This window comes from Podarcis muralis, chromosome 10, assembly GCF_964188315.1.
Source record: "Podarcis muralis chromosome 10, rPodMur119.hap1.1, whole genome shotgun sequence".
In the NCBI taxonomy this organism is placed as follows: domain Eukaryota; kingdom Metazoa; phylum Chordata; class Lepidosauria; order Squamata; family Lacertidae; genus Podarcis; species Podarcis muralis.
In genome coordinates this window covers 60,438,218-60,465,893 of record NC_135664.1, presented here as the reverse complement: position 1 = coordinate 60,465,893, position 27,676 = coordinate 60,438,218, and the positions used below count along the sequence as shown (strand labels likewise).

The window sequence follows — 27,676 nt, the reverse complement described above, 5'->3', positions numbered from 1 at the left end:
AGCAGCAGTAGTCTCCAAAGGCTTTGTCCTCTCTCTCTGGGAGGTGGTGCCAACTGGGTCCAGAGGGAGAGGCAATGGCAACAGCAGCATCCCTGCTCAGAGTGGGAAACTCAAACCCACAGAGATCATCTGGCCCAAGGACCTTCCCCAAAGTAGCTGAGAGTTTCTGTGCACCCTCCATTTGCATCCACACACAAGCTGGCTTAAATGAGGAGTCGGCAATCTCATACATGTGAACAGTAGAATGGGCATTGCATGCAGCTTTTCAAAACAGCTCCTTACAGTGACAATCCCTGGACACCAAATCTTCTTCGACAAGGCTCATATTCTGAACTGAATGAGGATGAAAGGCGAACTGCTTTTGCTCCACCCACTTGGCTTATTCCCATGCCAACTAAAACACGCGAAAATGCATACCCTCCCACAGTTTGAAGCCAATATCTGGGACGCCAACTTCCTGGTTTTTATCACTAGAGAACAGCAGCCATTTTGGTTGCTGTGATCTTGCATGATTTTGCGCTGCGATTCCCCCAACCGCCAAAAAAGGACTTATCAGGGCTTCACGCCCAGAAACACACATTTTGTGGTGCTGCACAAGATTGCAGCCCTGCAAAAAGCGCTTCTTCGGGGGGGGGGGGGGAACGAAACGGCAACCAAAATGGCTGCCTTCTCTCACAATAAAAAAATGGAAGGTATGCAAATAACTTCACTAAGCCCTCTTTCACAGAACTAATAACAGCAGTCGGTTGGGGGGTGCTGATGTGTGTTTAGACTTCTTGCCAAATACACCTCAGCTCTCATTTGGCTCACACACCACTAGGATGTAAAGGAAGCACCCAGAATAAATTCTGTTGCAGTTCATAGTAGGCGTATAAGTGGTTAAAGAGCACTTTACCTGGGTCTGAGCTCAGGGAACAGTGGTTGAGCATTGCAGCATTTGCCAAGCAGGCATCCTTGGGATTAGGTGCTTATCTAAGGGCCAGGAGGTGGTGGATTTGGCCCACAGGCTATCAGTTCCCTACCTTGGGCTTAAATAGCTTTGTTCTCCACCAGTACCATACAAAGGGAACAAGCAAGAAATTGTTCCAGAGGATATAGTCCGAAAGGATGTGTTAGAATTAAACACTCTATCCACTATTAATAAGCAACAGTGTTTACTGTTGCATACTATACTGTTAAGGACACATTAAAAATGTTCCCTACCAGCTTCTACTCAAACACCCTGTAATTTCATCGTAGGCTCCCAAACAGGACTGCGTTGACTTGACAGTAATTAGACACTTTAAACATGGCTATTACCAGCTTCTTCTGCTCCCTTCTAATAAGGCCTATAAACTGTCTTCTGCCTCCCCGCTCCTTCAGGTAATTCCCTCCCAAGGCACAAAAGGTGGCAAATGGAATTCACAGAAGGGCCTAGTGGTTGAGGAACTGCTGCGTTCATACTATGCAAAAAAAAGAAAGAAAGAAAGTTGCTTTTCTTAAACTTCCAGGCAGCACGGTCTGTTGAACCATGTCTCTTCGGTTCATTTTAACGGGAGGAAGTCTCAGAGACAAGGCTTTTTTAAAAAAGTAAAAAATAAAACTGCAGACAGCATTTCCAAATAAAATTTAATTACTCACCTCTCTGCTTCCAGGCGCATCTCCTCTCGTTTTTGCCTCCTGAGCTCTCTGCGACGTTCAAAGTCGTCCATGGCGTGCACTCAGACTTGGATAAACCCCCCAAATCAGACTGAACTTCAGGGAGAAAGAGAGAGAGAGAGGCGAAAGTTGCTTAGAACAACACATGGAAATGAAAGGGTGCCTTTAATTAACTGGGTTACATTAAATTTTGTTCGCCTTTTAAATTCAGCTCCAAATTCAGTTCTCTGTCACATTCCCCTTGATAGTAAACTGGATCCCCAAAGAGTCACCGAGATAAAATTTTAAAAATTTTGATGCAACACATTTTGGAATTCAGCTCCCTAACTAGAAATTAAGATGATTTAAAAGTAAACAAGAACATTTTCTATTTGTTATATGAAGGCTTTTTTGTACCGGGGGAACAGTCTTTTTTAAAAAATAAAAAATATATAAACAATTTTATTATTCCTTAAGATTGCACAACAGTTGACAAAACAACTATATATTATTGAACCACAGTCTGGGTATAATAAACATGAGCAATGTATACATTTTAACATTAGTTAAAATGTTCCTGGAACTGTGAATGAAATATTAGTTAATTTGTAACATCACTATTATACAATTGCAGACTTGAGGGAGAGAGAGAAAGAGGAAGGGAAAACTGTAAATAAAGGAATCAAGCAACTTTTTCCAGCAAAATGCTACCCTGAACTTGAAAGATCTTTTGCCTTGCTAGCCACACTGCTAAAAGGAGGAATTTTGGGAAGATTAAAGGTGGCATTAGGGGTGGAGAGAGAGAACCTAGTGTTTTAAAACATCACCCAGTCAAAGGCAATTTTGCTATAAATCCTTCTTCAGAAAGCAAAGCTGGAGGCTGGCACATTTTTGCTGGGTTTGGGGGAAGAAGGGCGGGGAGGGGAGAAAGAGACAGAGCTTGATCCCTGCAATTTAAACAGGCACCTACCTTCCTCCTGAGGGTTTACTCCATGAAATATTTGCTCTCTTCTATAGTTCCTTCATATGCAAAGCCCTCTCACAGCCTTTGGTTTATATCCTATCGAGACAAATATAGGAGAATTCTCCTGCAGGCCCCAAACTTAAAAATGACTACCAGAAAAGGGAAAGCTGCTCTCTTTTTTGTCCCTGCTTTGTTTACAGAGCTGTCAGTGGTTAGTTAAACTCTGCCTGGAATCTGGCATTTAAGGCCTGCTCCAAGATTGCTTCCTGTGCAGAACAGGAGGCCCTCAACTTCCTCTGGAATTCTAGCCTAGACTCTGCACTCAGGGTGCTTTTTTTTATTTAAAAGGGAGAGAGGGAAAAAAGAGTCCTCCCCCCCTCCCTCGTGCAAAATTTCCAACCCTTTACTCCAAGTTCAGGCATTTGCAATGAAGGAAAGAGGAAAGAGAAGGGGCGGGAGGACACGGGGTTGATGCACAGTGCAATTTTAAGGAGACAAAAAGAAAACTGGAATTAGTTAAAGCTTGCCTGCTGATTATATGTATATATAGGGTTTGCTCACATATGATTACTTGGTGGAAGTGAGACGGAGGAGGAGGGGAAACCTATGCAGAGGCCTTCCTTAATATTTGAACAGGAAGACTGTTGCCATGCTTATTGAGTTGAAGGGCACATCACACAAAGGTGGAGGAGGGGAGCTGGACAACCATCAAATATTTTCCTATTACAGTGGTACCTCGGGTTACATACGCTTCAGGTTACAGACTCCGCTAACCCAGAAATATTACCTCGGGTTAAGAACTTTGCTTCAGGACAAGAACAGAAATCGTGAAGCGGCAGCGCAACGGCAGCAGGAAGCGCCATAACATTACCATGATACCCTTTTAAACAGTCACAGCTTTCCCCAAATAATTATTGGAGCTCTAGTTTCTTAAGGGTGCTGAGAGTAATTATGAAGTTCCTATTCCGCTCCTGGAGCTACAATTCCCCGAGTGGTATAACAACTACTCACTCTTCTTCACAAGGGTGTTCTAGGAACTGTAACTCTCTGGCTGCAGTTGCAGTCCAAAATACCCAGAGAGCACCAGGTTGGCAAAGACAGCTCTAGGCTCTGCCCTCTGACAGAGAGCTCCACCCCCCAAAGCTCTCACCCAGAACAAATAACCACACAATATGACAGCATTGTGATATTGTGAGAAAGGCGATGGCAAACATAGACAGCATATTAAAAAGCAGAGACGTCACCTAGCCAACAAAGGTCCGTATAGTTAAAGCCATGGTTTTCCCAGTAGTAATGTATGGAAGTGAGAGCTGGACCATCAAGAAGGCTGATCGCCGAAGAATTGATGCTTTTGAATTATGGTGCTGGAGGAGACTCTTGAGAGTCCCATGGACTGCAAGAAGATCAAACGCATCCATTCTTAAGGAAATTAGCCTTGGGTGCTCACTGGAAGGACAGATCGTGAAGCTGAGGCTCCAATACTTTGGCCACCTCATGAGAAGAGAAGACTCCCTGGAAAAGACCCTGATGTTGGGAAAGATGGAGGGCACAAGGAGAAGGGGACGACAGAGGACGAGATGGTTGGACAGTGTTCTTGAAGCGACAAACATGAGTCTGACCAAGCTGCGGGAGGCAGTGGAAGACAGGAGTGCCTGGCGTGCTCTGGTCCATGGGGTCACGAAGAGTCGGACACGACTAAACGACTAAACAACAACAACATCACAGCATTTGGCAAACCTATTGTGCTCAGCTAGATCTGGAAATGGGATGCGGGTGGCGCTGTGGGTTAAACCACAGAGCCTAGGACTTGCCGATCAGATGGTCGGCGGTTCGAATCCCCGTGACGGGGTGAGCTCCCGTTGCTCGGTCCCAGCTCCTGCCAACCTAGCAGTTCAAAAGCACATCAAAGTGCAAGTAGATAAATAGGTACCGCTCCAGCGGGAAGGTAAACGGCGTTTCCGTGCGCTGCTCTGGTTCGCCAGAAGCGGCTTAGTCATGCTGGCCACATGACCTGGAAGCTGTACGTCAGCTCCCACGGCCAATAAAGCGAGATGAGCGTCGCAACCCCAGAGTTGGCCACGACTGGACCTAATGGTCAAGGGTCCCTTTACCTTTACCTTTACCTTTAGATCTGGAAACAGCGGCAACTGTTTTCAGCTTGTTTCTGCCAAAGCAAGGAGCAGCAAACGATGGGAGACAAATGCTGAAAGTTCCTAATGGCCAAATGATGACAAACGCAGAAGGGAAACTCAGTTTTTGGCACTCTGATGCAGAGACACAGAATGCAGGCATGGGAGGAAAACGATCAATTCTGATTGACTGGGGTTATTAAGCAGAGGCTAAGGGTCCATCTGTCAGGATGTTGTAGCTGCACTCTACGCTGCAAAAGCTGCTCAGAGCAGGGTGGGTAGACTAGATGCCTTCCTAGGTCCCTTTCCTTCAAAGCAGTGTTCTATGGCCAACGTATCAGTGATGTGGAGCTGTGCCAACCTATCAACATCCAAGCACCCATGCGCAGCCATATTGTACACATGAAAACAGATATATGCTTGCAGCACTTCAATGGTCATTCAAGGATCGCAGTCCATATCGCCATAGTATTCAATGATTAAGGGTCTGTTCTGCTATATACTATACAAGCAGCCTCAGGCCTAGCATTGCTTGGGGATTCTAAGAAACCAAAACACTGGCGCAGTTATGAAATCAGTGATTAAAATCAGTGAGGTTTTGAAAGGCTCAGTCCACCATCTTGATTCAAAATGGGGCCCAGTTGTATCCAAACATAGACAAAAGCCCTCGCCTTGATCTTGGAAACTAACCTTTCTTTATGATCACTTAAGAGGCATCCAAGCACACAGTGAACAAGCAACTTTCCAAAATGTATAGCAATTGGTTTATTCTCCAAAAAAGTGTGTGAATCTCAGAGTATGGCTGCATTGTGGCTTGTGTATCTTTTTCACAGAGTACACTGGGGCAGTTCACCTTTATACATGATCTGCATCAAATGTCTCCCCCTTCCTGAATGCAGCCCCTAACTAGAAGTTGCAGAGGACTTGTGACGGCGGCTGATTCATGTCCTATCTCCCCACCCGCCATAGACTTGGTAACTTCCAGCATAATATATGGCAGACATCTCAGTCAGCCTTCCCCCTGCCCTCCAAAAGCCAAATTGATGATTCTGAGTGGAGGGTACAGCAGGGTGGAGTGGAACGACAGCACACCACTCATTTTCTTTTACTAGGCTTCTTTTTAAGTAGGAAAAAAATTAGTATGAAAAGTACAAAACGGGGGAATCACAATATCTTTTTTTTAAAAAAAGAATCCTAGTCTCTACAGTAGCCTTCAATGCTTATTAGAATAATGAAATCGGGGCACAGGGAAGGCATGCTCCTCACCCCACAAAAGTTGAAATGTAAGAGCATGCAAGATTTCGTTAAGATGATACAAGCTAGAGTTGTGGTCTGCAATACTACAAAGCTTAAGGAGGCTGCAGAAAGGATCTGGAGGAAGTGGACACATATTGTAAACAATTCACAGTGCCCAAAAACAGCTTAGAAAAAATTGAGGGATGATGATGGAGGTTAAAGTGGCCACAGCTGAAGGTCACCAACTCTTTTAGCAGCTGCTATTAGTGGAGGCATGAGACTGACTGGGTCTGTTTGTATGCATAGCCTCGTCTAGGATGTGAAATGGCTAACTCCAAGCGCAGTGTACATTCTGGCCTTTGAGGGTATAAAATGTATTGCTTCAGTTGCGTGTATGCTATGGCATCTGCTGAACCACAAGCAAGCGACTCCGGGGAAGAAGACAGGCGAGCCATTCCAATTCTCCCTTCCCCATCCCCCTCCACCATCTGAAAAGTCGAGCAAACTAGCAGCAATCCAGACTCGAGCTTAGGTTGTTTAAACTGGCACCCTGAATTTATAGCTATGTCAAGCATTCTTCTGCAATATCTAAAAGAATTAGATATTCTTAGTCCGTCTGGAAGGAAAACAAATAAATCTGTTTTCTATCAAAACCTGTTCAGAAATATTTGGAAGTGAAAAATTCTCCAGAAGACTACAAGGGAGGGAGGGTCATTGGCCATTGTTCAGACCTGCTATAAACAGGGACAAGTTTTGCAGAAACTGAGAAGAGGTTGAAACCACTCAGAGGCACCTGTTTAACCCTTTGGCGTGCTACATGTAAACCAGGGGGAGAAATTAGCTTGGTCTAAATGTTAATGAAAACCTACCCAGCTCACACTTTTGAGACCCACACACAAGCTGAAATGCAGCTGTCCTTCAAAACTCACAGCCCTCCTCATTTTGTGATGCAGTCCTCCAATCAGAAAATGCATACAGACTGTGTATTTTAGACTAAAGTGGGAACAAAAATGCATATATTACTGAAAATAACACAAAAAGCATCCCAACAGGGGAAATTGCTTGCAAAAGTGACTATATTAGGCAAAATAGCGCACACAAAAATGTGCTTCTGGAAATCTAGCGGAATGTAGTAGAAGTTTAGTGCTCATTTCTGTGCTGATAATTCCCATTAAAAAAACATAACCCATTTGCAGCCCTAGAAACCCATATTGTGGGTACTTTGCTCGTGTAATGAAATATTCGGCAGTATTTTGGCATACCTCACAGTGAATCATAGGGGAACGGAAGCATGCATGAGTGGAAAAGGGTAGGGGAGTCATAACAGGTCCATTGACAATCCTTGAATGAAACTGATGGAGTATGCTGAACTAGACAAACTAACAGGAAAGATCAGATATATACAAGATCAAAAGTTCATTGAAGACTGGGGAAATTTTTCAGACTATTTGAAATGTGTATGTGATGAGCAAATAACGCTAGTGGGATTTCAAGAAGTTCTGTAAATGATAGAGGACTATTGTATTGATGAAAACTACCGGTAAGTGTGTGAAGGTTTATAAAATGCAATATAAAATTAGGAAATGCGTATTTAAAAATTTGAATAATGAATGATTGTCAGAGAGGTTGAAGGAAGTCTAAAAGAGAAAATATGTGACAAATTTAGATTGGATACTATAAATGTATGTTGGAAAATTTAATAAAAAAAAAGACAATCCTTGTTGTGTCATACCACAACCCACTTTCATGAATGAAGTTGAGTGTGACGTGGTGGTTTGTCCGTCAAAAACCCACAATGCAAAATGTACTGCATTGCAAAAGGGGCATTCGGAATCAAGACAAAATGGCAGCATCTATCATCCTATCTCCCTGCTCAAAAAAAGAATAAAAGAAACCCCTCCATTTAAGGTTGTTCTGGACTGACTTCTCCCTCTGTGTTCCTTTCATGTAACCATGTACGCAGTCCTTACTGTAAACTTGCCTGTGTTTCCATGTTCATTGAAGATACTGAACTTGTGCACCACATTTTTTTTTAAAAAAGGATATGTATCCAGCAGCTTGCTTCTTCCCAAACAGAACAGCTCATTTGGGACGCCAGTTAAAATAAACACATTAGCTCATGTGAACATAGAAGTTTTGTTTGAATTCAGCCCATCCCTTCATTCTTCTGTGTGTGCCTTTAAAGGCTTTCAAGGCATGGCAATCCCAGGCAAAACAACAACCACCACCACCCTAAATGCCATTCAACTCGATATAGTTTTACAAGGGCCTGTTTGCTGGAAAGCCAGGGCTGTGGAGCAAACTCACTGTGCATTGGGCAAAGCTGGTAAGTTACAAACTCCTACTCACCCCCAACCTTCACATCGGATAAGAGAGAAACCACTTTCAACCCTGGTGGCCTTTAAGATTCCTTTTCTGCTCTGTTGAGAACAGATCCATGCAGCAAATCAAGAATACTGCACAGCAACCAGGTGCAAAAGAATACTGCACCTTTAGTAATTGTGTAGAATAGGTGAAAAGCTACACCTGCTGAAATCCTCCTTCCTTCCAGCTATTAAAGGTGCAGGAAGCCTGCCTTGCATCTGCCCCTTCCTCTGCTCTTTCCTGACTGTTTTCAGAAAATTCAGTCCGGCTTTATTAATTGAAATTTTAAATCAGCTTTCAAGTGATTTCATGAATGGGCTTCTCACTCTGAAACAGACATAAATTGGTGCATATCTGTGGAGATCTTTGGACACCGCACCAAGCCGTGGTTTGGCATTTTGTGAGCAAGCACTGAGGAACCTTGGGCTCATCCACACACATCTCTCACTTTCCTCCCTGTTATGTACTGAGTTGAATAGGATCCAAAATGCAGCAGTCTGATTGGTCCTAGAACAATAGGATTCAGAATGCAGCAGTCTGATTGGTCCTAGAACAATAGGATTCAGAATGCAGCAGTCTGATTGGTCCACAGGAACCATCCAATCCAGCTCCAGGTGGAAGTGAATCCGCAACCTGATTCGCCTACAGGTGAATTAGCCAATCACGTGGGGCCCATTGTGTAAATAATGGATATAAACAGACATTCTGGGGGAACTTCCATTCCTCCTCACCACTAAGAGCTGAATAAATCCACTCTCGACTCCGAGTATATTTCACTCCCCATGTTCAACAATATTCCCTCCTGGTTCATAAGCAAGCACTGACCGTCTTCTGCCCATTTGGACAAAACTGTAAACTATGATTTGCAACAAGTAAGGATTGGAAAGAAGGTATCTTGCCATGCAGGGGAAAAGAAAGAGCCACAGGCCCCTCAGTGCACATTCATGTAACAAAAATCCATGGATAGGTGTCATGTCTGAACATACCCTATGTGTAGTGCACTTGACAGCTTGTTTTAATGGCCCTCTCCCACGGCAGCACTAAACCCGCTTCTGGGTTTTTAATTAAAATGCTATATAAAAGCCTTAATCACCTGTGAATGAGCTTGTTTTATGAATGCTTTTATCACTCGGCCGACACCCTCCCTCCTTCTTTCCCTCTCTTTTCCCTCGCATCTTGCAGAACTCTGCGCTAAACAAAACATTAAGGTCATGCGCAAGGACAGTCGCGAGAAGCCAGGAAATGCAAAAGGTAAAATTCCAGCAGGAACACTAATTAATTCAGCTAGCTGCATGCTTTCAGCAGTATATTTTAAAAGACAAACAATGATCCTCTGAGCTAACCTTTCACCCAGGGAGGAGGGATTCTGGAAAATAGTAATTCCATGCGATGCAGTCGCCAGCCTACAATATCTTTGAGGACAGGTGTGGGGATTGTTCAGAGTTAGGGTGGCCAGATACAAACAGGGACAGAATTCCTACATAATACTTAGCATTTATAGAGTTCACCAGTACAATCTTGTTGTATGTAAGTGCCACTGAGTTCAGCAAGGCTTCAGTTAGTTAGTTCTCGTTCTCTCTCTCTCTCTCTCTTTCTCTCATAGAATTGGAAGGGACCATGAGGGACATAGAGTCATAGAGTTTGGCCCAAAGTGAGGCTATACAAATCAGAGTTGTTGTTAAACATATATGCTACCCTTCTGCAGAAAATATTAGGGCAGTTTACACTTTTAAAAATATATATTTTTAATGTTAAAATGGCTGGGGTGGGGAACATGACCAAAATCGGGATACTAAAATTAATACAGTGGTACCTCGGGTTAAGTACTTAATTCATTCTGGAGGTCCGTTCTTAACCTGAAACTGTTCTTAACCTGAAGCACCACTTTAGCTAATGGGGCCTCCAGCTGCCACCGCGCCATCAGAGCATGATTTCTGTTCTCAACCTGAAGCAAAGTTCTTAAGAGAGCCAGTGTGGTGTAGTGGTTAAGAGCGGTAGTCTTGTAATCTGGGGAACCGGGTTCGCGTCTCCGCTCCTCCACATGCAGCTGCTGGGTGACCTTGGGCCAGTCACACTTCTTTGAAGTGTCTCAGCCTCACTCACCTCACAGAGTGTTTGTTGTGGGGGAGGAAGGGAAAGGAGATTGTTAGCTGCTTTGAGACTCCTTAAAGGGAGTGAAAGGCGGGATATCAAGTCCAAACTCCTCCTCCTTTTCTTCTTCTTAACCCAAGGTACTATTTCTGGGTTAGCAGAGTCTGTAACCTGAAGCGTATGTAACCTGAAGCATATGTAACCCGAGGTACCACTGTACTAAGATCTCATCAGATATTTATTTGGGGGGACGACAACTAATAATGCCTTTGTGTAAAATGAATTAACAATGCCTTCATGTGGAATGGAAAAGACAGCAGTGTGAGCCTTATTTGGGCCTTCAGGGGGAGTGTGTAGCTGCCCCATCACCAAGCCACTTGCATGCTTGAGGACGAGGTCTGAAGCACGGATCCTGCTCTATACGCAGAGGCTCCCCCTGTGATTTAGAAACGGCATTGTGCAGGGTCCTAAATTGTACAAGGAGCCGGCAGAGAGCAGGCTCACAGCTTCAGACACTCCCAACCACACGTATCGTTTTTACTCTTCTAGAATTTTCCAGAAAGCCAACTGGAGGACAGCCTCAAAGGTATGGACTTGAAGCTCTGGTTGCTGGCAGTCTCAGGGATCCATAAGCGCTTACTTGGTAGTGGTGATGGTCACAGCAGTAGTTGGGAACCTACCCAGAGTATCCTAAAATGCGCCAGAAGACATGGCGCAGGAATGGGGAAGAAATTTGGTTCCGTTCTCATTTAGAGGCAAACCTATGCAATTCGCCCTTCCTGGACTGTGCAGTCATCTTTCGAGATTCACCCTTCTCCAAAATATTTACCCAACCTCCACTCCAATTCAGGTTTTTCTCCCTCTCTCATAACAACAGAAACTCATGGACCTGCAATGAAACTGGATGTTGGAAGATTCGGAACAGGTATCATGCAGCACATAGTTAAACGGTGGACCTCCCTCCCACAGGAAGCAGTAAGGACCAACAACTTGGATGGTTTTCAAAGAAGATTAGATGAATTCATAGTGGGCCAGGCTTTTCAATGGCTACTAGCCATGGAGGCAGAGATACTTCGAAATACAGTACCAGTCGCTGGAAACTGCAGGGGGTGTGCGTGCTCTCGGGCTCAGAAATTGCTTGCGGGTTTCCCACAGGAATCTGGTTGGCCACTGTGAAAACAGGATGCCGGACTAGATGTTCTTATTCTTGTTCTTGTTCTTATGCTCTGATTGATTGATTGATTGATTGATTGATTGATTTACCCTCTGCCTCACAAAGACTTCTGTGCAACTAGAAAACCTGGTGTTCTCCTCCACCAAGAAAGACGTTAAAAAGAACAATAGCAACAACAAAATCATCTCAACAATTGGGGATTCTACCTGCTTCCAAATGAAACCACTCTCAGGAGCTTTGCGGATCATTCACGGCTCATGGAAAGCTTTTTCATCTGAGGGGCGTTCGGGAGATTTGTTCCGAAAGCAAACTATTTTACGAGGAAGACCAATTTTTTTTTTTGGGGGGGGGGGTAGGGGATGAAACAGGTGCTGCTAATCAGAGCATAGAGACACACACACATGCATACATATCGAGTGCAGACTTACCCGGAAGTCTGAAGGGATACAATCCATCTTGTTGCTCAGAGAACATATGATTCCCCCTTTGCACATTGCAAAATGTTAAAGCAGACAAAAATGATTGTGGAGATGACTAAGCACTCTGAGGGTTATTATTAAAAGTGTCTACAGTTTAAGGGAGTACGACAAGGCTGTATATTGTCTCCCTGCTTATTTAACTTATATGCAGAATTCATCATGCGAAAGGCTGGGCTGGATGATTCCCTAGCCGGAATTAAGATTGCCAGAAGAAATATCAACAACCTCAGATATTCAGGTGACAACATTGATGGCAGAAAGTGAGGAGGAATTAAAGAACCTTTTAATGAGGGTGAAAGAGGAGAGCGCAAAATATGGTCTGAAGCTCAACATCAAAAAAACGAAGATCATGGCCACTGGGCCCATCACATCCTGGCAAATAGAAGGGGAAGAAATGGAGGCAGTGAGAGATTTTACTTTCTTGGGCTCCATGATCACTGCAGATAGTGAGAGCAGCCACAAAATTAAAAGACGCCTGCTCCTTGGGAGAAAAGCAACGACAAACCTAGACAGCATCTTAAAAAGCAGAGACATCACCTTGCCAACAAAGGTCCGTATAGTTAAAGCCATGGTTTTCCCAGTAGTGATGTATGGAAGTGAGAGCTGGACCATAAAGAAGGCTGATCGCCGAAGAACTGATGCTTTTGAATTATGGTGCTGGAAGAGACTCTTGAGAGTCCCATGGACTGCAAGAAGATCAAACCTATCCATTCTTAAGGAAATCAGCCCTGAGTGCTCACTGGAAGGACAGATCCTGAAGCTGAGGCTCCAATACTTTGGCCACCTCATGAGAAGAGAAGACTCCCTGGAAAAGACCCTGATGTTGAGAAATATGGAGGGCACAAGGAGAAGGGGACGACAGAGGACAAGATGGTTGGATAGTGTTCTCGAAGCTACCAGCCTGAGTTTGACCAAGCTGCGGGAGGCAGTGGAAGACAGGAGTGCCTGGCGTGCTCTGGTCCATGGGGTCACGAAGAGTCGGACACGACTAAACAACAACTACAGTTTAAGATCAGCTTTGCTTCCAATAACTCCAAAGCCAATCACGACAATTGGCTTTCTAAAAATAAAAAAGGCTCAACAACTTAGGGTTGTCTATCTCCAAAAAGGTGGGAGTTCCTGCACCTCTTTTTCTAGAAAAAAAGCAGTGTGTGTGTGTGTCATCTCAGGCCACTTTCAGGTGTGCTCAGAGTCACATCCTGCCCAGCATCTCCTTGCTCACCTGCCCTGTTCCCTGGGCGCACCTTAGCCTTTTGCATTGACTGAGGACAGCTCCAGCAATGCCCCACACACTACATAAAGGTGCCAAAGGAGAAAGGGTAGTTCAGGGACGAAGCAGGTGGGAAGGAGGTGGCGTCCCTCCTCTGAGGGGAAAGGCACAAAGGAGGTGTTGAGGGAAATTATGAAGAGAATAAATTAGAAAGAGAGATGAATGTGATGTTTGTTTAAAATAATAATATACAGTGGTACCTCGGGTTACAGACGCTTCAGGTTACAAACTCCGCTAACCCAGAAATAGTACCTCGGGTTAAGAACTTTGCTTCAGGATGAGAACAGAAATCACATGGCGAAGGCCCCATTAGCTAAAGTGGTGCTTCAGGTTAAGAACAGTTTCAGGTTAAGAACGGACCTCCAGAACGAATTAAGTTCTTAACCCGAGGTACCACTGTACTGGGGATAAGAGAATGGGAGAAGACATTAGGAGATTAGTTTAAAAAAAGAAGAAGAAGAAGAAGAAGAAGAAGAAGAAGAAGAAGAAGAAGAAGAAGAAGAAGAAGAAGAAGCAGCGGCAGCAGGGAGGGCAAAAAATAAAGTAAAAGCCTTTGGATCAGCAAATTCTGCCTAAAACAGGGAGAATAAGCCACAAAACCTCCAGAGCCAGTATCTGTACTTAGCCTGAGGAAAGCTAAAGTTGTGGGACACTTTGCAACAAGGAAATCACTTTTCTAAAGAGGGAGTAGATATCAATAGAAAATGAGATCTGTAGTTGTGAGCTGATTGTGCCGATCTCCACCTCCACCTGCCATGTTTTTTGTAATTGGCTCTGCCCCTGCACCACCATGGACTCAGCTACATTAGTCAGAAAACAGCATTTGAAATGCATTGTAAACAAACAACACCAGATGGTGCTGTAGAGCACAAAACTTATCTTTGAGATTTTACATAGGGTTTTTTTTCTCTTTTGTTATAACAATTTAATTTATGACTTAATTATAGTGGGGGTTTTCCTGTGTGTACATCCACCCCATGTTGTGATGGGCAGCCCTCAGTAATTTTCATCTCTCTCAAGTGGATCATGGGAATAGAAAGTTTGTGAACCCCTCCTCTATAGCATTAAAACAAGAGGTATTATTTTCTGGTCGCACAGAAATTACAGAAAGAGGTTAAGAGAAATGTCTTCAATGTCTAATGTCCTTTTTCCCATCACTGTAGGTCACCCACTGGCAATGGAATTTATTTCCATGGCTCCAAGGACAAGTAATGGTTCAAAAATAACTTCCCATACTAGAAGAAATTGTGTTTGGCTTTGGCATTCTTTCAGTTTTAATAGCAACTTTAGAAATAACTCAAGAATATGGGCAGACCAAAGCAGCAAACGTAACATAATTCATTTATAGCAAGGGAGACTGAGCATAAACACTTGGTTTCATTAGGAGACCATGGTCTATGTTATGTACTAAGTTGAATAGGATCCAAAATGCAGCAGTCTGATAGGTCCTAGAACAATAGGATTCAGAATGCAGCAGTCTGATTGGTCCTAGAACAATGCAGCAGTATGATTGGTCCGCAGGAGCCACCCAATCCAGCTCCAGGTGGAAGTGAATCCGCAACCTGATTGGCCTACAGGAGAATCCCGGAATCAGCCAATCATGTGCAGCCCATTGTGTAAATAATGTATATAAAGCAGATATTTTGTGGAAACTTTCATTCCTCACTACTATGAGCTGAATAAAGAGCATGAAATCCACACTCGACTCTGAGTATATTTCAGCCTAGATCACACAAATGGCAGATTGCTGGTGGGGAGGTAAGGATGAATAGTTCCCCAATAAAATAACAGTAATATCCACCTTCTAAGGAAACTACCCCAGAACTTCCTGATATCCAACAATGCCCTGCTCCCAGAACCAGCGTGATGTCCCCTTCCCACAATTCAAGTGGGAAAGGGGCTATTGAGAGGCCCATTTTGAGAATTCACACATTTTTTGCCACAACTTCCTTCATATAGGTGTATTCCTCCAAGAATTGTTGGCATCCGTCTTTCTGAGCATTCGGGGGTGAAGTCTAACGGCTGCGTTAGCAGCACAGAAGTGACCTCTCCGAGGTCCAAGCCTGGACACCCCTCTCAACCTTGTTGATGTGTGCAAAGATAAGCAGAACAATATGTTTGGCACCAGCTTAGCTGCAGGAGTTGCTAGGAGTGTGCAAGGCCTTAGGGACTCCACTCCAGGTGTTAGGGCCAGGGTAGTACCTCTGGTGAGGGACATATCCTGCTCCTTCTGGGGTCGTTGGTGCATCACTGATCTCCACTTCGCATCAGTGGCTCCTAGAAGCGGTCAGCACATGACAGTGGCCACACTCCTGGGAAACTGCTTCCCTAGAATATAGTTGTGTTCAGTTTAGTCCCTTTCTTGTTTTTCCAATCTTAAATTCAGCTCTCCACATTTCCAAATTCTCAATTTTAAAGAAAAGCCATAAGCCTTCCTGTGCAAATTTCTCCTAATAAAAAACTCTTTTTGGAAGTCCGTTCTACTTCCAAAACATTCGAAAACCAAGCTGTGGCTTCTGATTGGCTGCAGCCAATCGGAAGCCACTGAAGCCCTGTCAGATGTTCGAGTTCCAAAAGAACATTTGCAAACTGGAACAATCACTTCTGGGTTTGTGGCGTTCGGGCGCCAAAACGTCCGAGTTCCAGGGTGTTCAGGATCCAAGGTATGACTGTACATATTTTTGCAAACAATTCCCCCTAACATGATACATTTTTGTTTGTTGTTTTCACTAATATATGCATTTTGACACTCTTTTTCCTCCGGTATGCAGTTTCGTACACATTTTTTGGTTGGAGAATTGCACTGCAAAATCTCGATGACTAACAACAGGCATGCACCACCAAAAATGGTCTAAACTGAAGTATGAATTAAACGAGGCTTTTCAGGAGCAAACGACAGCCTTTCCCACAAGTTCCTCTTCAGCAAAGGCTGTGCTCTTCAGGCATTACAGCAAATTACCCTCAGCTGATGCCCAACAGTCTGAATAAACAAGCCCGCTTCTGTTTATTACATCAGTCGTTTTGCCAACCTGAGTCTTTTTACTGCAGGCCTCATGGTACTGGGAGGTTTGCTTGAAGCTTCGGCATTCATGGTCAGAAACCCCAACTTTTGTTTAAAAAATAAATATGCACACACATAAGACGTTTCTGAGTCTCGTGGTTTCTTTTTTCTGGAGAAAAGATCAAAAGCATAGCCTGTGTGTACACTAAGGACTAAAGATCAGAAGGCCAATGAAAGGAATCCCAGCATCGCTGCCTGCGGAAAGTTTGCTTGCTAAGGAGAGAGGTTTTTAGCATGGCATAGCCAAGTTGTAATGGTTTTGGGGGTTTTGGTTCTGTTTTGTTCTGCTTGCACACACAGTTCCCCCTTTACATGCATTCTGAGGTGCTGCAATCTCAGGATGACTGTACCATGTCTGTGATGCTTCACAGGCAGATTAGACGAAGGGGGAATGGCTTGAAACAGCTTGACTCTAGAGCATCCAAGATCTAGGAACACAAGAATCTGCCTTATATGGAGTCAGGCCACTGGCCCATATAGTTCAGCACGGTCTACCCAGCATGCAAATCGTGTGCTCTACCTCTAAGCCGCAGCCCATCCCCAAGATAAACGTGCAGCAATGGATAGGGCACTGGAACTGCCTGCATCATGTGACCTTAGGGCAAGTCCTCAAATTACCAACTTCTTAATACTTAGTGGACTGGATATCTCTAAGTTATAAACTCTGAGATTGCCATGTCTATGGTGCAACCTCAGTTGGAGTGCTAGGTACACAATTCTGGTCTCCTCCCCTCAGGAGGGATATTGTAGAGTTGGGAAAGGTTCAGGGCAGCCAAAACAATCAAGGGGATGGAGCAACTGCCCTATAAGGGAAAGTTGCAGCATTTGAGGCTTTTTGAAAATTCAAGTAAGAGGTGACATGATAGACATGTATAAAATTATGCATGTTATAGAGAAAGTGGGTAGGAAAAAGTCTTTCCCCCCAACCCCCCCCCCCTAGAACTCAGGGACATCAAATGAAGATGAATTATGGATGATTCAGGACAGACGAAAAGAAAATACTTCCTCATGCAGCAAATGGAATCTGCTCCCACAAGTTGCAGTGATGTTACCAACTTGGATGGCTTTGAATGGGGATTAGACCTATTCGTGGAGGATAAAGTTACCAATGGAGTTTCCAATTCTAGCAACTGACCTCAGCGGGGTTGCCCAACACCACAGAACAAACATAGACTTTTAAATCTCATGCTAAAACAGGAGTCGCTATAACAGGGTGGCGCTGTGTGTTAAACCACTGTGGGCTTGCCGATAGAATGGTCGGCAGTTTGAATCCCCACAACAGGGTGAGCTCCCGTTGCTCGGTTCCAGCTCCTGCCAACCTAGCAGTTCGAAAGCACGTCAGTGTGCAAGTAGACAAATAGGTACCACTCTGGCGGGAAGGTAAACGGTGTTTCCTTGCGCTGCTCTGGTTTCACCAGAAGCGGCTTACTCATGCTGGTCACATGACCTGGAAAAACTGTCTGCGGAAGCAGACAAACGGCGGCTCCCTCAGCCTTTAAAGCGAGATGAGCGTCGCAACCCCAGAGTCGTTCACGACTGGACTTAATTGTCAGGGATCCCTTTACCTTTACCTTTACCTTTATAACAGGAGTTGAGGCAGCCTCCTTCCCATTCTCTCCCTGGCTCTGTCCTTCACTTCCTCACTCCTGCTTGCTGTGTGGCACGCATAGAGCCCTGATCAATCACAGCAGCATTGGGGGAGGAATAGAAGACAGGGACAAGGAAGGAACTGCCAGGAGAAGTTGCTGCAGCCTTGGCTTTTGCCACTCTGTGCAAAACGTATATACTAGATGTTCTCTCCTGCTTTGAATCTTGCAATCCTAGCCCTCAGGGAGCCTGAGCTGCAGAGAACGACCTCATAACCTTGATCTAGCCTGGGCCCTGAAGCACAGGAAGACACAGGCTCCTTGCTCCATGGTGGCTGCACAGACTCTTAGCATTTATAAGTTGCAGAGCTGCAGTGCTCAGCATGGAAGGAGCCAATGGCATCTTTGCCCTCTGGAGAGCGAGTGTTGTGAAGGGTCGGACCTTGAAAATCCTGGCCACCAGCAGGGACCGGCTCCCTTTTAACCCGCCATCTTTTTGAACGGCCGTGAAATGGAACAGCTTGCCTCCCTCACAGAGCCAGAGTGCGCAAGAGGTATTTTGCTTTGTTTTAATTTTGAACGCACGCACTGTCTGTAAGGGGATTCTCCAGCCTGACTAACAGTCAAGATTCATTAGACCCTCTGTGATGGTTTTCTCCGGCTTGCGGGTACGTGATTAATCTCAGATGTTTCTCAGCCTGAGTAAAACCATACTCTGTTGACCCCACCGCAGTACAGTTGGAGGAAGCGGGAGGTGGGTGGGGGTGGGAGAGGGGGGTGGGAGCGAAAAGTAATTTTGACAAAGAAATCTTAAAAATGTATCTCCAGTGTAAGACAGATGCAGAGGATAAAGGAACTCTGGGGGGATTAAAATATTTTGGCTTAATTTAGAAAGAGGCTCCATTCTTGGATGAGCAAAATCGGACCATTTAGGGTCCTTCTAATCCTATTTGCATATCACAACGAACCTGTCTGAATTATATCTGCAGAGAACAGAACTGACCTGTGGCATTTTCCTCAACAAAGAAGAGCAAACACATGTATGTGCATATGTATTCCAAACACAACAACCCAGCGGCTGTGCAGTCGTTGTGCTGCATGGTTCATCCTGCTTGGAAACATTTAAGTAGAGGGATTTCAACTCCCTCTAGCAAAGCCTTAAAAGCAAAGCAAGGCAGGGTCTGCTCAGCTCTCCCACACGCTTATCACTTGTGAGCCGAACCGCTGATTATAGGCCTATCATGAGAGGACTAACTTTGTCGAGAAAAAATGCAACCTTTATCTCCTTAAACAGGGCATTTGCTTTGAAGCAGCCCCTTCATTGCCTTCGTTTCTTCTTGGAATGCACTCTGCAAAAACTGAGATGAACCCTAGATAAAGGGTGATGTGGATTAGTGGCTGCAGCATTAGACTAAGAGCCAAACTAGACAGGATGGTGGAAACTTCGTCACTGTCACAGTTATATTGGCTCTGGGACACGAGAACTCAGAATTTCATTGTAGGTCTTCCACTCTCCTCAGTTTCAGTTTCCCTATTTGTAAAGCAACACGCCTTATTCCTTTGTAACTCCTTCCAAGGCTGCAGCTGAGTACTACTGTAGTAGCGAAAGAAGCAGAGCTGAAATAATAATTAAGGCATTCCATAACTGAGCCATCAAAGGCTATGGAATGCTTTAAATGCTGGGTTAAACTTCACCTGACTTCAGGACATTTTACTGCCTGGCTCAGGGAGGGCAGCGTGAACAAAGCACACACACACACCCCATGTGGCAGGGGCAATTGCCCCAGAAGAGCCCCCCCCCATGCTATGCCCCTGACAAAAGCATAGTGTCCAGATCAAAGGAAATAATAGTGCCACTCTATTCTGCCTTGGTTAGACGACACCTAGAATACTGTGTCCAATTCTGGGCACCACAATTTAAGAAGGATGTTGGCAAGTTGGAATGTGCGTAGAGGAGGTCAACCAAGATAATCAAGGGTCTGGAAACCAAGCCTTATGAGGAGCGGTTGAAGGAGCTGGATATGTTTAGCCTGGAAAAGAGGGGACTGAGAGGAGATATGATGGCCATCTTCAAATATCTCAAGGGCTATCACATGGAGGAGGGAACCAGCTTGTTTTCTCCTGCTCTGGAGGGTAGGGTTCGAACCAATGGCTTCAAGTTAGAAGAAAGGAGTTTCTGACTAAAAATCAGGAAGAACTTCCTGACAGTAAGAACTGTTCAATAGTGGAACAGACTCCCTCAGGAGGCTGTGGACTCTCCTTCCCTGGAGACTGTTAAGGAGAAGATGGATGGCCATCTGTCATGGATGCTTTAGCTGAGATTCCTGCCTTGCAGGGGTTGAACTAGATGACCCTCAGGCTCCCTTCCAATTCTAGAATTCTATGATCCCAGAACTGTTAACAGCTCTACGGTATCCTATTTGGGGTAAGGCAACCAGAACTGTACACAGTAGTCCAAGTGTTCCTGAAAAAGTTGGTAGAAAGGCATAATGGTATCTCACAGTTTTATTCTTAATCCCTGTTGAAGACAAAATGCTGGATTAGATAAACTGTTAATCCAATCCAGCAAGGCAATGATTGGGTCCTCGATAAGAGCATCTGGGCATCCATGTCCAAGACAGGACTTGATTTGCCTTTATCTGATACTTGGCTCAGACCACCTCTATTTGACCAATAAGTATATAGTGGCCCTCAGGGCCGTCTTAACCGTTGGCGCTAGGGGTGCACGGCACCCGGGTGCCGGGCTCTCAGGGGCGCCAGGCCGAGAGTCCGGGGCCGAGCGTTGGAGTCCGGGGAAGAGCTGCCAACAGCCGAGCGAAGCAGATCCTATCGGAGTGCCGCAGGCAGCTCTTCCTTAGACTCCACCTCACATCCCTGAACTCACGCTGAGCCACCGCTCGGCTGTCAGCTCTTGCCTGCATGGTGGCTGTTTCGGCTGTGCGCGCCATGCCCGGAGCACCGTGTAACATTGTGAGTGCTGCACGACACATCCTGTTGTGTGCACCAAGCTGCGGGTTCCTTTGCTGGCTTTTCCACTGTCAGCGCACGCTCCCAGCGCCGCCCAATGTGGGGTGCCAGCGCAGAATGACGGGGAATGCAAGTGGCAGCAGAGGAAACATCTCCGGATGGGATCCCCCGTACACCAACAGTGCCAATGGCAGCAACAAAACCCGATGAATAGGAGCGCGGGGATCACCTCCAGATAACTTTCCTCCGCTGCCGCTTGCATTCCCCGTCGTTCTGTGCTGGTACCCCACATTGGGCGTGCAGCAGAAACAGTTAGCCGCCATGCAACTGGGGGGCGAGGCAGCGGGCGGACAGTGCAGTGACTGTGCCGCCCGACATTTTGCCCCTCCCAGCATGGAACTCATGGTACGCCCCTGTGGGGGGGGGACATTGGCACCCCCACTGGTTGGTGTTGTGAGTCCCTGTGTCCCGCAACCATTCTAAAGGTAAACAACTATTTCCTAAAACAAAAAGTCAACAACTTTGGGGGTTCTCTCCCTGAAAAAAAGGGTGACAACTCTGGGCAACCTAGGGGCACTGAGCGGATCTTTGTACCCCAGCACAGCATATGCTTACGACAGCCCTGGTGGCCCTGGCAGGTTTTCTGGCAATGTTGTCTACTATCTCACTGTATTCTCCTTCCATGAAGTTGTTCTTCATTTAAAATAAATGTTATTTTAAAGAAGATTAATAAATGCAGAGTTCCAAAAGCACACGTACAACAGAATTCCTGCCACTAACTCTTCCTGCTCTGTGCTGAGAAAGAAGAGGGGCAAATCCTGATCACTAGGGCATTCTGCTCTCTGCCTCTGAATTCCTGTGACCGGCAGGACCAACCAAGCTTGGAGTGTTTACGTCACGTTTTTAAAACCCATTCAAAATGTGAATTTGTGGTCAGTTTGCATGCTCTGGATATTGTACATGGATCTTTTGTTTGTTGACATACGCCGCCCCGCTCCCCACCCTGAACCATTTATGAAAACAAGATGTTGAGGCATTCTGGATTTCTTGGCAAAACTCATTTAAATAAGCGTCTCACATAATTTCAGAAGCAGAGGTCAGGGGCAAAGGAGGCATGGCCCCATGTGTCATAAGGCAGGTTGTCCCAATTTCCCACAATGTGGAAGGTGGGGGGGGGGGCAATTTAAGGCGCAGCACAAGGGAAGCAAAGAGGGGGAAATCAACCTTCCTCTGCAAATGATGTGCCCCCCCCAAAAAAAAAAACCTCCACCCCCCCCCCAAGCCATCTCCTACTGGGGGTTACTTCTAGGCTCAGTACCCCACTGGGATGAAAAGGAGCTGGAACGAAGTGGTTTCTGGGGAAGGGAGGAAACATGGGCAGTGGAAGTTTTCGGCACCTCTCCCAATTCAAGTCATTAATGAGGATGAGGATGATGATTTATTATTTATACCCCACCCATCTGGCTGAGTTTCCCCAGCCACTCTGGGCAGTTCCCAAAAAAATATTAAAAACACAATAAAACACCAAACATTAAAAACTTCCCTAAACAGGGCTGCCTTCAGATGTCTTCTAAAAGTCAGATAGTTGTTTCCTTGACATCTGATGGGAGGGTGTTCCACAGGGCGGGCGCCACTACCAAGAAGGCCCTCTGCCTGGTTCACTGTAACCTCACTTCTCGCAGTGAGGGAACCGCCAGAAGGCCCTCAGCGCTGGACCTCAGTGTCCGGGCTGGATGATGGGGGTGGAGACGCTCCTTAAGGTATACTGGACCGAGGCCGTTTAGGGCTTTAAAGGTCAGCACCAACACTTTGAATTGTGCTCGGAAATGTACTGGGAGCCAATAAAGATCTTTCAGGTCCACTCCCAGTCACCAGTCTAGCTGCTGCATTCTGGATTAATTGCAGTTTCCGAGTCACCTTCAAAGGTAGCCCCATGTAGAGTGTGTTGCAGTAGTCCAAGCAGGAGATAACCAGAGCATGCACTACTCAGGCGAGACAGTCCATGGGCAGGGAGGGTCTCAGTCGATGTACCAGATGGAGCACTGGGAACTCCATTTCCCAGGCTTCACCAAAGCAAGGAACACTTTTGAGTAGCGCTCATGCCTTAGAAATTAGGCCTCTGAAGCTGCTGAAGTCCTCTGTTCCACTGGATTCCCTTCTTCATCATAAGTGTAGATCTGGGGAAAGAAAGGGGCTTGGCGGCAAGGAAGACTGATGGAATGACTTCAGCCAGCATTGCTGGAACTGGGGAGAAGCCCATTACAAACCAGAGAAGCAACATAGCTCATAGATAGAGCTTCAGCCTTGCAGACAGAAGATTCCAGGTTCAATCCCCAGCACCTCCAGGCCAGGCTAGGAATTGTCTTGCTGTCTGAAACCCTAGAAAGTCACTGCCAGTCAATGAAGGTAACACTGATCTAGATAGACCAGTGGCTCCAACTCAACTTCCTATGCTAGGCTCAAATGTCGGGGGGGGGGGTGTTGGGCTTGCCGGGGGGGGGGGTGTTTTGGAGACACATAGGCCATTCTGAATTTCAGTGCCACCACAAAACACGAAGCACCATTTAAACTGATTGTGGATCTATACGCATGAGATGCTCATAAATGACTAGAATAATATATATCTTATTAATGCAGGTAGGTGTCCCGAGCACATGATGCCAGCATGCAGGAAGTCAGACAATGGGGAAACAGTGAAGCACACAATCATCATTTGCAAACTGATTGTGGTGCTTATCTTCTGTGACGGGGGTAATCAAGAGCGTTGGATTTCAACACCCAGCATTCCTGGCCATTGGCCGTGTTGGCTGCAGCTGACAGGAGCTGGAGGCCCACAAAATCTAGAGGGCACCACATTGACCATCCCTGTCCTATGATCAAACCTTATATTCCAGACCCCACAATTCTGCACCTGACTACACTCAACACTCCTAAGGAAGGCTAAAATGTTTCGCCCAAGGCTCAGATATTTGAAAAAAGCTTAGACCATCTTCAGCGAAAGGTGCTATTTAAGCTATGTGCCTCTTTTGCCTGACAGCGGAGCAGCTGGTATCGTAATGTCACATTTCATTTGAATCATGCCTGTTTCAAGCGTCAGTCTTGCTTTGAATCAAACTTCTCAAGGTTAGCTTAATGGTGGATGATGCATGACAGCTTCTCTCATCCCCAGAAAACAGCTTCAAAAGACCCAACAAGTGAATCTTTTATAATAATGAAGTGGGAATCTTAATAATGCGGTGAAAATCCTCTGTTCTCTTTTGATTATAATGCTGACTTTTCCAATCTTAAGTTCAGGTTTTCACATTTCTACAACAGTTTGCAATTATTAAAAAGTCCTCATGAAAATTCATCAGCATTTTAGTGCAGATTTCCACTAATATACACAATTATATACAATTTTACATGCTAATTTCACTAATATATGTATATGCATAGTATGTGCATTTTGGTACACGTTACTGGAGAATAGAACTGCAAAACTCAGAGAAGTGTGGATTTTGAAGACTGTTCCCAGTTGATCTATTGTTCCAGAAAGAGCAAATTAGGTAGGTTCACCTTTAAATGAAAATGAAATAAAAATTTCTCCTGATTTGTAGTCCAAAGTATCTGGAGAGCACCAGGTTGATGAAAGTGGGCTCCACTTGTACTCATTAAGCAGAGTACAAATACCCATGAAAGGTCAGTTTTCCTACAACGGTTTGTTGCAGCTGCGTTGTGTTTTTAAGTAAGAAAAATGAGAAGGTGTCAAAACAACAGTGCAAAAGTAGCACAAATTTCAAAAGGTCATCCATCATACTCACATTGACTCAGCTGGGCAAGCACGTCAAAGCTGGTCAGTCGCGTGTCAAAGACTGAAGGCTTGAGGTTAGATGACAGAGATGGCTCTGCAGCCTGAGTAGGCTATCGCTGTGGAAAGAAAAGGATTCAAGAGGTGAAGGATGCAGTCCACACAGAGCATTTCTGTGTTATTGCACAACTCCGTTGAAGAGGGACGAAAGCAACATAACACTGTCGTTTTACATTCAGGAACTTTTGCAGAACAGACTTACTCTGGCAGCTGCAATATAGACACAGGCTCCCCACACATAAGAGTGTGCAGGTGTGCAAGATTTCTCTTCACAGAAGAGAAGCCATAATAATAATAATAATAATAATAACAACAATAATAATATTTTATTATTTATACCCCACCCACTCTGGGCAGCTTCCAGCACAATATTAAAATACAATAGTCCTTCAGATATTAAAAGCTTCCCTAAACAGGGCTGCCTTCAGATGTCTTGTTTTTTCCTTTGACATCTGATGGAAGGATGTTCCACAGGGTGGGCGCTGCTACCAAGAAGGCCCTCTGCCTGGTTCCCTGTAACTTCGCTTCTCACAGTGAGGGAACCACCAGCAGGCCCTCAGAGGTGGACTTCAGTGTCCGGGCAGAACGATGGGGATGGAGACGCTCCTTCAGGTATACTGGACTGAGGCCCTTTAGGGCTTTAAATAAGGAGGACTTTGGCTTATACACACCATTTAAATTGCACACAGTTTCTAGTACTCATGGACAAAGTGAAAACCACTACAAAAACCACCAAAGTCAGGTGAGAAACAATAGCAAGAGAAGCACCCTTCTCTTTTCCTGTCACCCAAAACCCTCTTCCAAAATAGGGTGGCCATGTCTCTCTTTTTTACAAGGTGTAAGTGGCAACATTGGTCCAAACCAAGATCTTCATTTCTGCTGATGTCAAATTAATCTGACCTCCAGTGACTAGACTGGCCATGATCCAGTTCCTGACAGTAAATCTGGGCTGTGAAGGTTGGCAAGACTTGTGACCCCTTAACCCCATCACCCCCACATGTCCTGCAAGCTCTGAGAACAGGAAGAAGATATCTCAGAGGCCTTGAACTACCTGATATTGGCAGCTAGCCTTTCTGGAAGAAAGTGCTCACCTTCCCTGCCAAACCTCTGCACAATACCAACCTGAGCAGATTCCCCATCCCTTTCATCTCCTCATCGGTTCCAACAGCCAAAGGAGCGCAGCCACTGCTTTGACAAGGATGTTGCTTATTCAAGTCATCTTACTTTTGTTAAAAGATTTTGCTATTTCCTCTCAGCCAGAAAGATTAGGAGCTGTTTATGGTCATGGGTAATTTGAAGAAAAACAATTAAGTGAATTATGGCTACTGACTTGGGATCTCACCACAGTTAAAACTGAGCAGCTTTTTTGGTGCACTTCTAAATTTAAAACATTGTGGAACTCGGTCTTAGGCCTGCACACTCCTCCCATGCCTGCATAAAGTTTTTTGGTGTGATTCCAGCCCTATGTGCCTTTAACAAAAAGCCTTGCCACAGGGAGCACTGGTCCTGTGGAGGCAGTTTCCAGTGGGCTCCACATGAAAGGCATATTGTCCAAATCGAGCCTTAGTCAAAACAGCCTATGCATCTCTTTGCAAATCTTCACATCTAGGAATGACACAGGCCATTGGAGAGAGGCGTTTCTGCAACAGAATACCCCTGCCGGAGCAATCCGTTTACTGCTGTTAATAAAAATTACTTACTTCACTGCATTTCCCTAGACATTCCGTTTGCCGTCTAGCTTCAAAAGCTCTGCTACCAAGAGCTCTAATGACAGCAGGATGTGGAGTTCATTGTGCCTTTCTGGAAAAGCTGAAGAAGTGCTTTTTCGGGGGGTTTCCTATCCAAGTTTTAATATGCGCACAGAATTAGTGCCATAATGAGACAGGAAATAGCTGTTGGGACAAGAGGCAAATAGAAACTGACTCATTCGAAGCATCGCTTGGCAGCCGCTCACACTACCCTAGCTGGCAGAGACCAGAATTACTTCAAAATGGAGAGGCAGAGCAGTCACTAAAAATGAAGATGAATCTCTTTTGCAAGACATTTTGGGGGTTTTTTTGTTCTTATATTTGACCATAAAGGAGTGTGGAATTGGTTGGGTATTACATAGGAAATGTTAGCAGTGTTAACATGGGCTGTGATATATCTCTGTGTTTACAAATCTTGGGATGGAAGGAAGCACTGTTTTCCATTTCACAGTGTGTTGCAGCACTGTTTCCAACCGGCTGCAATTCGCCTTCTCCCCAAAGCTACATTATTCATTTCACTCGCTACTGTAGCAAAATTGCATAAATTACATAATTAATTACATAAATTGTGTGATTCATGTTGTCATTACGTTATTCCATTCCGTTCACTTCAATGTGAAAGAAACACAATGCAAAAGCAGGGAGGATCACATAATCAATTGCGTATTTTCAGACTGAAAACAACAGCTGCAGAAAACACCAATCGTATTTGCTGAATTGATTTCCATTTTGGTCATGGAGAAAATAAGCAGACACCGGCAATTTCTGCCCCCGTTTCAGCTTTCCTTGGAATTCTCCAGCACCCCTAAAACACACTCATCTTACTAATTGCTGGCACCCACCTATCTCAGGAGAAAATGGAAGAGTGCACCAAACTTTTGGAGAGTTACAGCACCTGCTGTGGCTGTAGAGACCAATACAAGAGAGACATGTTTCATTACAGCTGGGGCAGATGAAGGCATCAGTTGTGCTGATGCAAGTGTAAAGTAAAGGTAAAGGTACCCCTGCCCGTACGGGCCAGTCTTGACAGACTCTGGGGTTGTGCGCCCATCTCACTTAAGAGGCCGGGGGCCAGCACTGTCCAGAGACACTTCCGGGTCATGTGGCCAGCGTGACATCGCTGCTCTGGCGAGCCAGAGCCGC

General features: G+C 45.2%; 1 protein-coding gene across 13 annotated transcripts in view; it reads right to left on the bottom strand.

Annotated features, from left to right (window-relative positions):
- CALD1 (caldesmon 1) overlaps positions 1–27,676 on the bottom strand; it is a 180,909-nt gene that overhangs the window by 78,902 nt on the left and 74,331 nt on the right. For 10 of the 13 annotated variants that reach the window (XR_013394427.1, XM_077935238.1, XM_077935240.1 and 7 more), the window contains exons 2-3: positions 24,739–24,844; positions 1,621–1,734 (exon numbers count right to left, since the gene is read on the bottom strand). Coding sequence is in view for 12 of the 13 variants with exons in the window: in XM_077935238.1 (XP_077791364.1) it covers positions 1,621–1,691 (71 nt within the window). In the remaining variant the exon portion in view is untranslated. Of the gene's footprint in view, positions 1–1,620; positions 1,735–2,587; positions 2,884–24,738; positions 24,845–27,676 lie in introns of those variants that run through there. The other 3 variants (XM_028747513.2, XM_028747511.2, XM_028747514.2) reach the window with 3 other exon arrangements.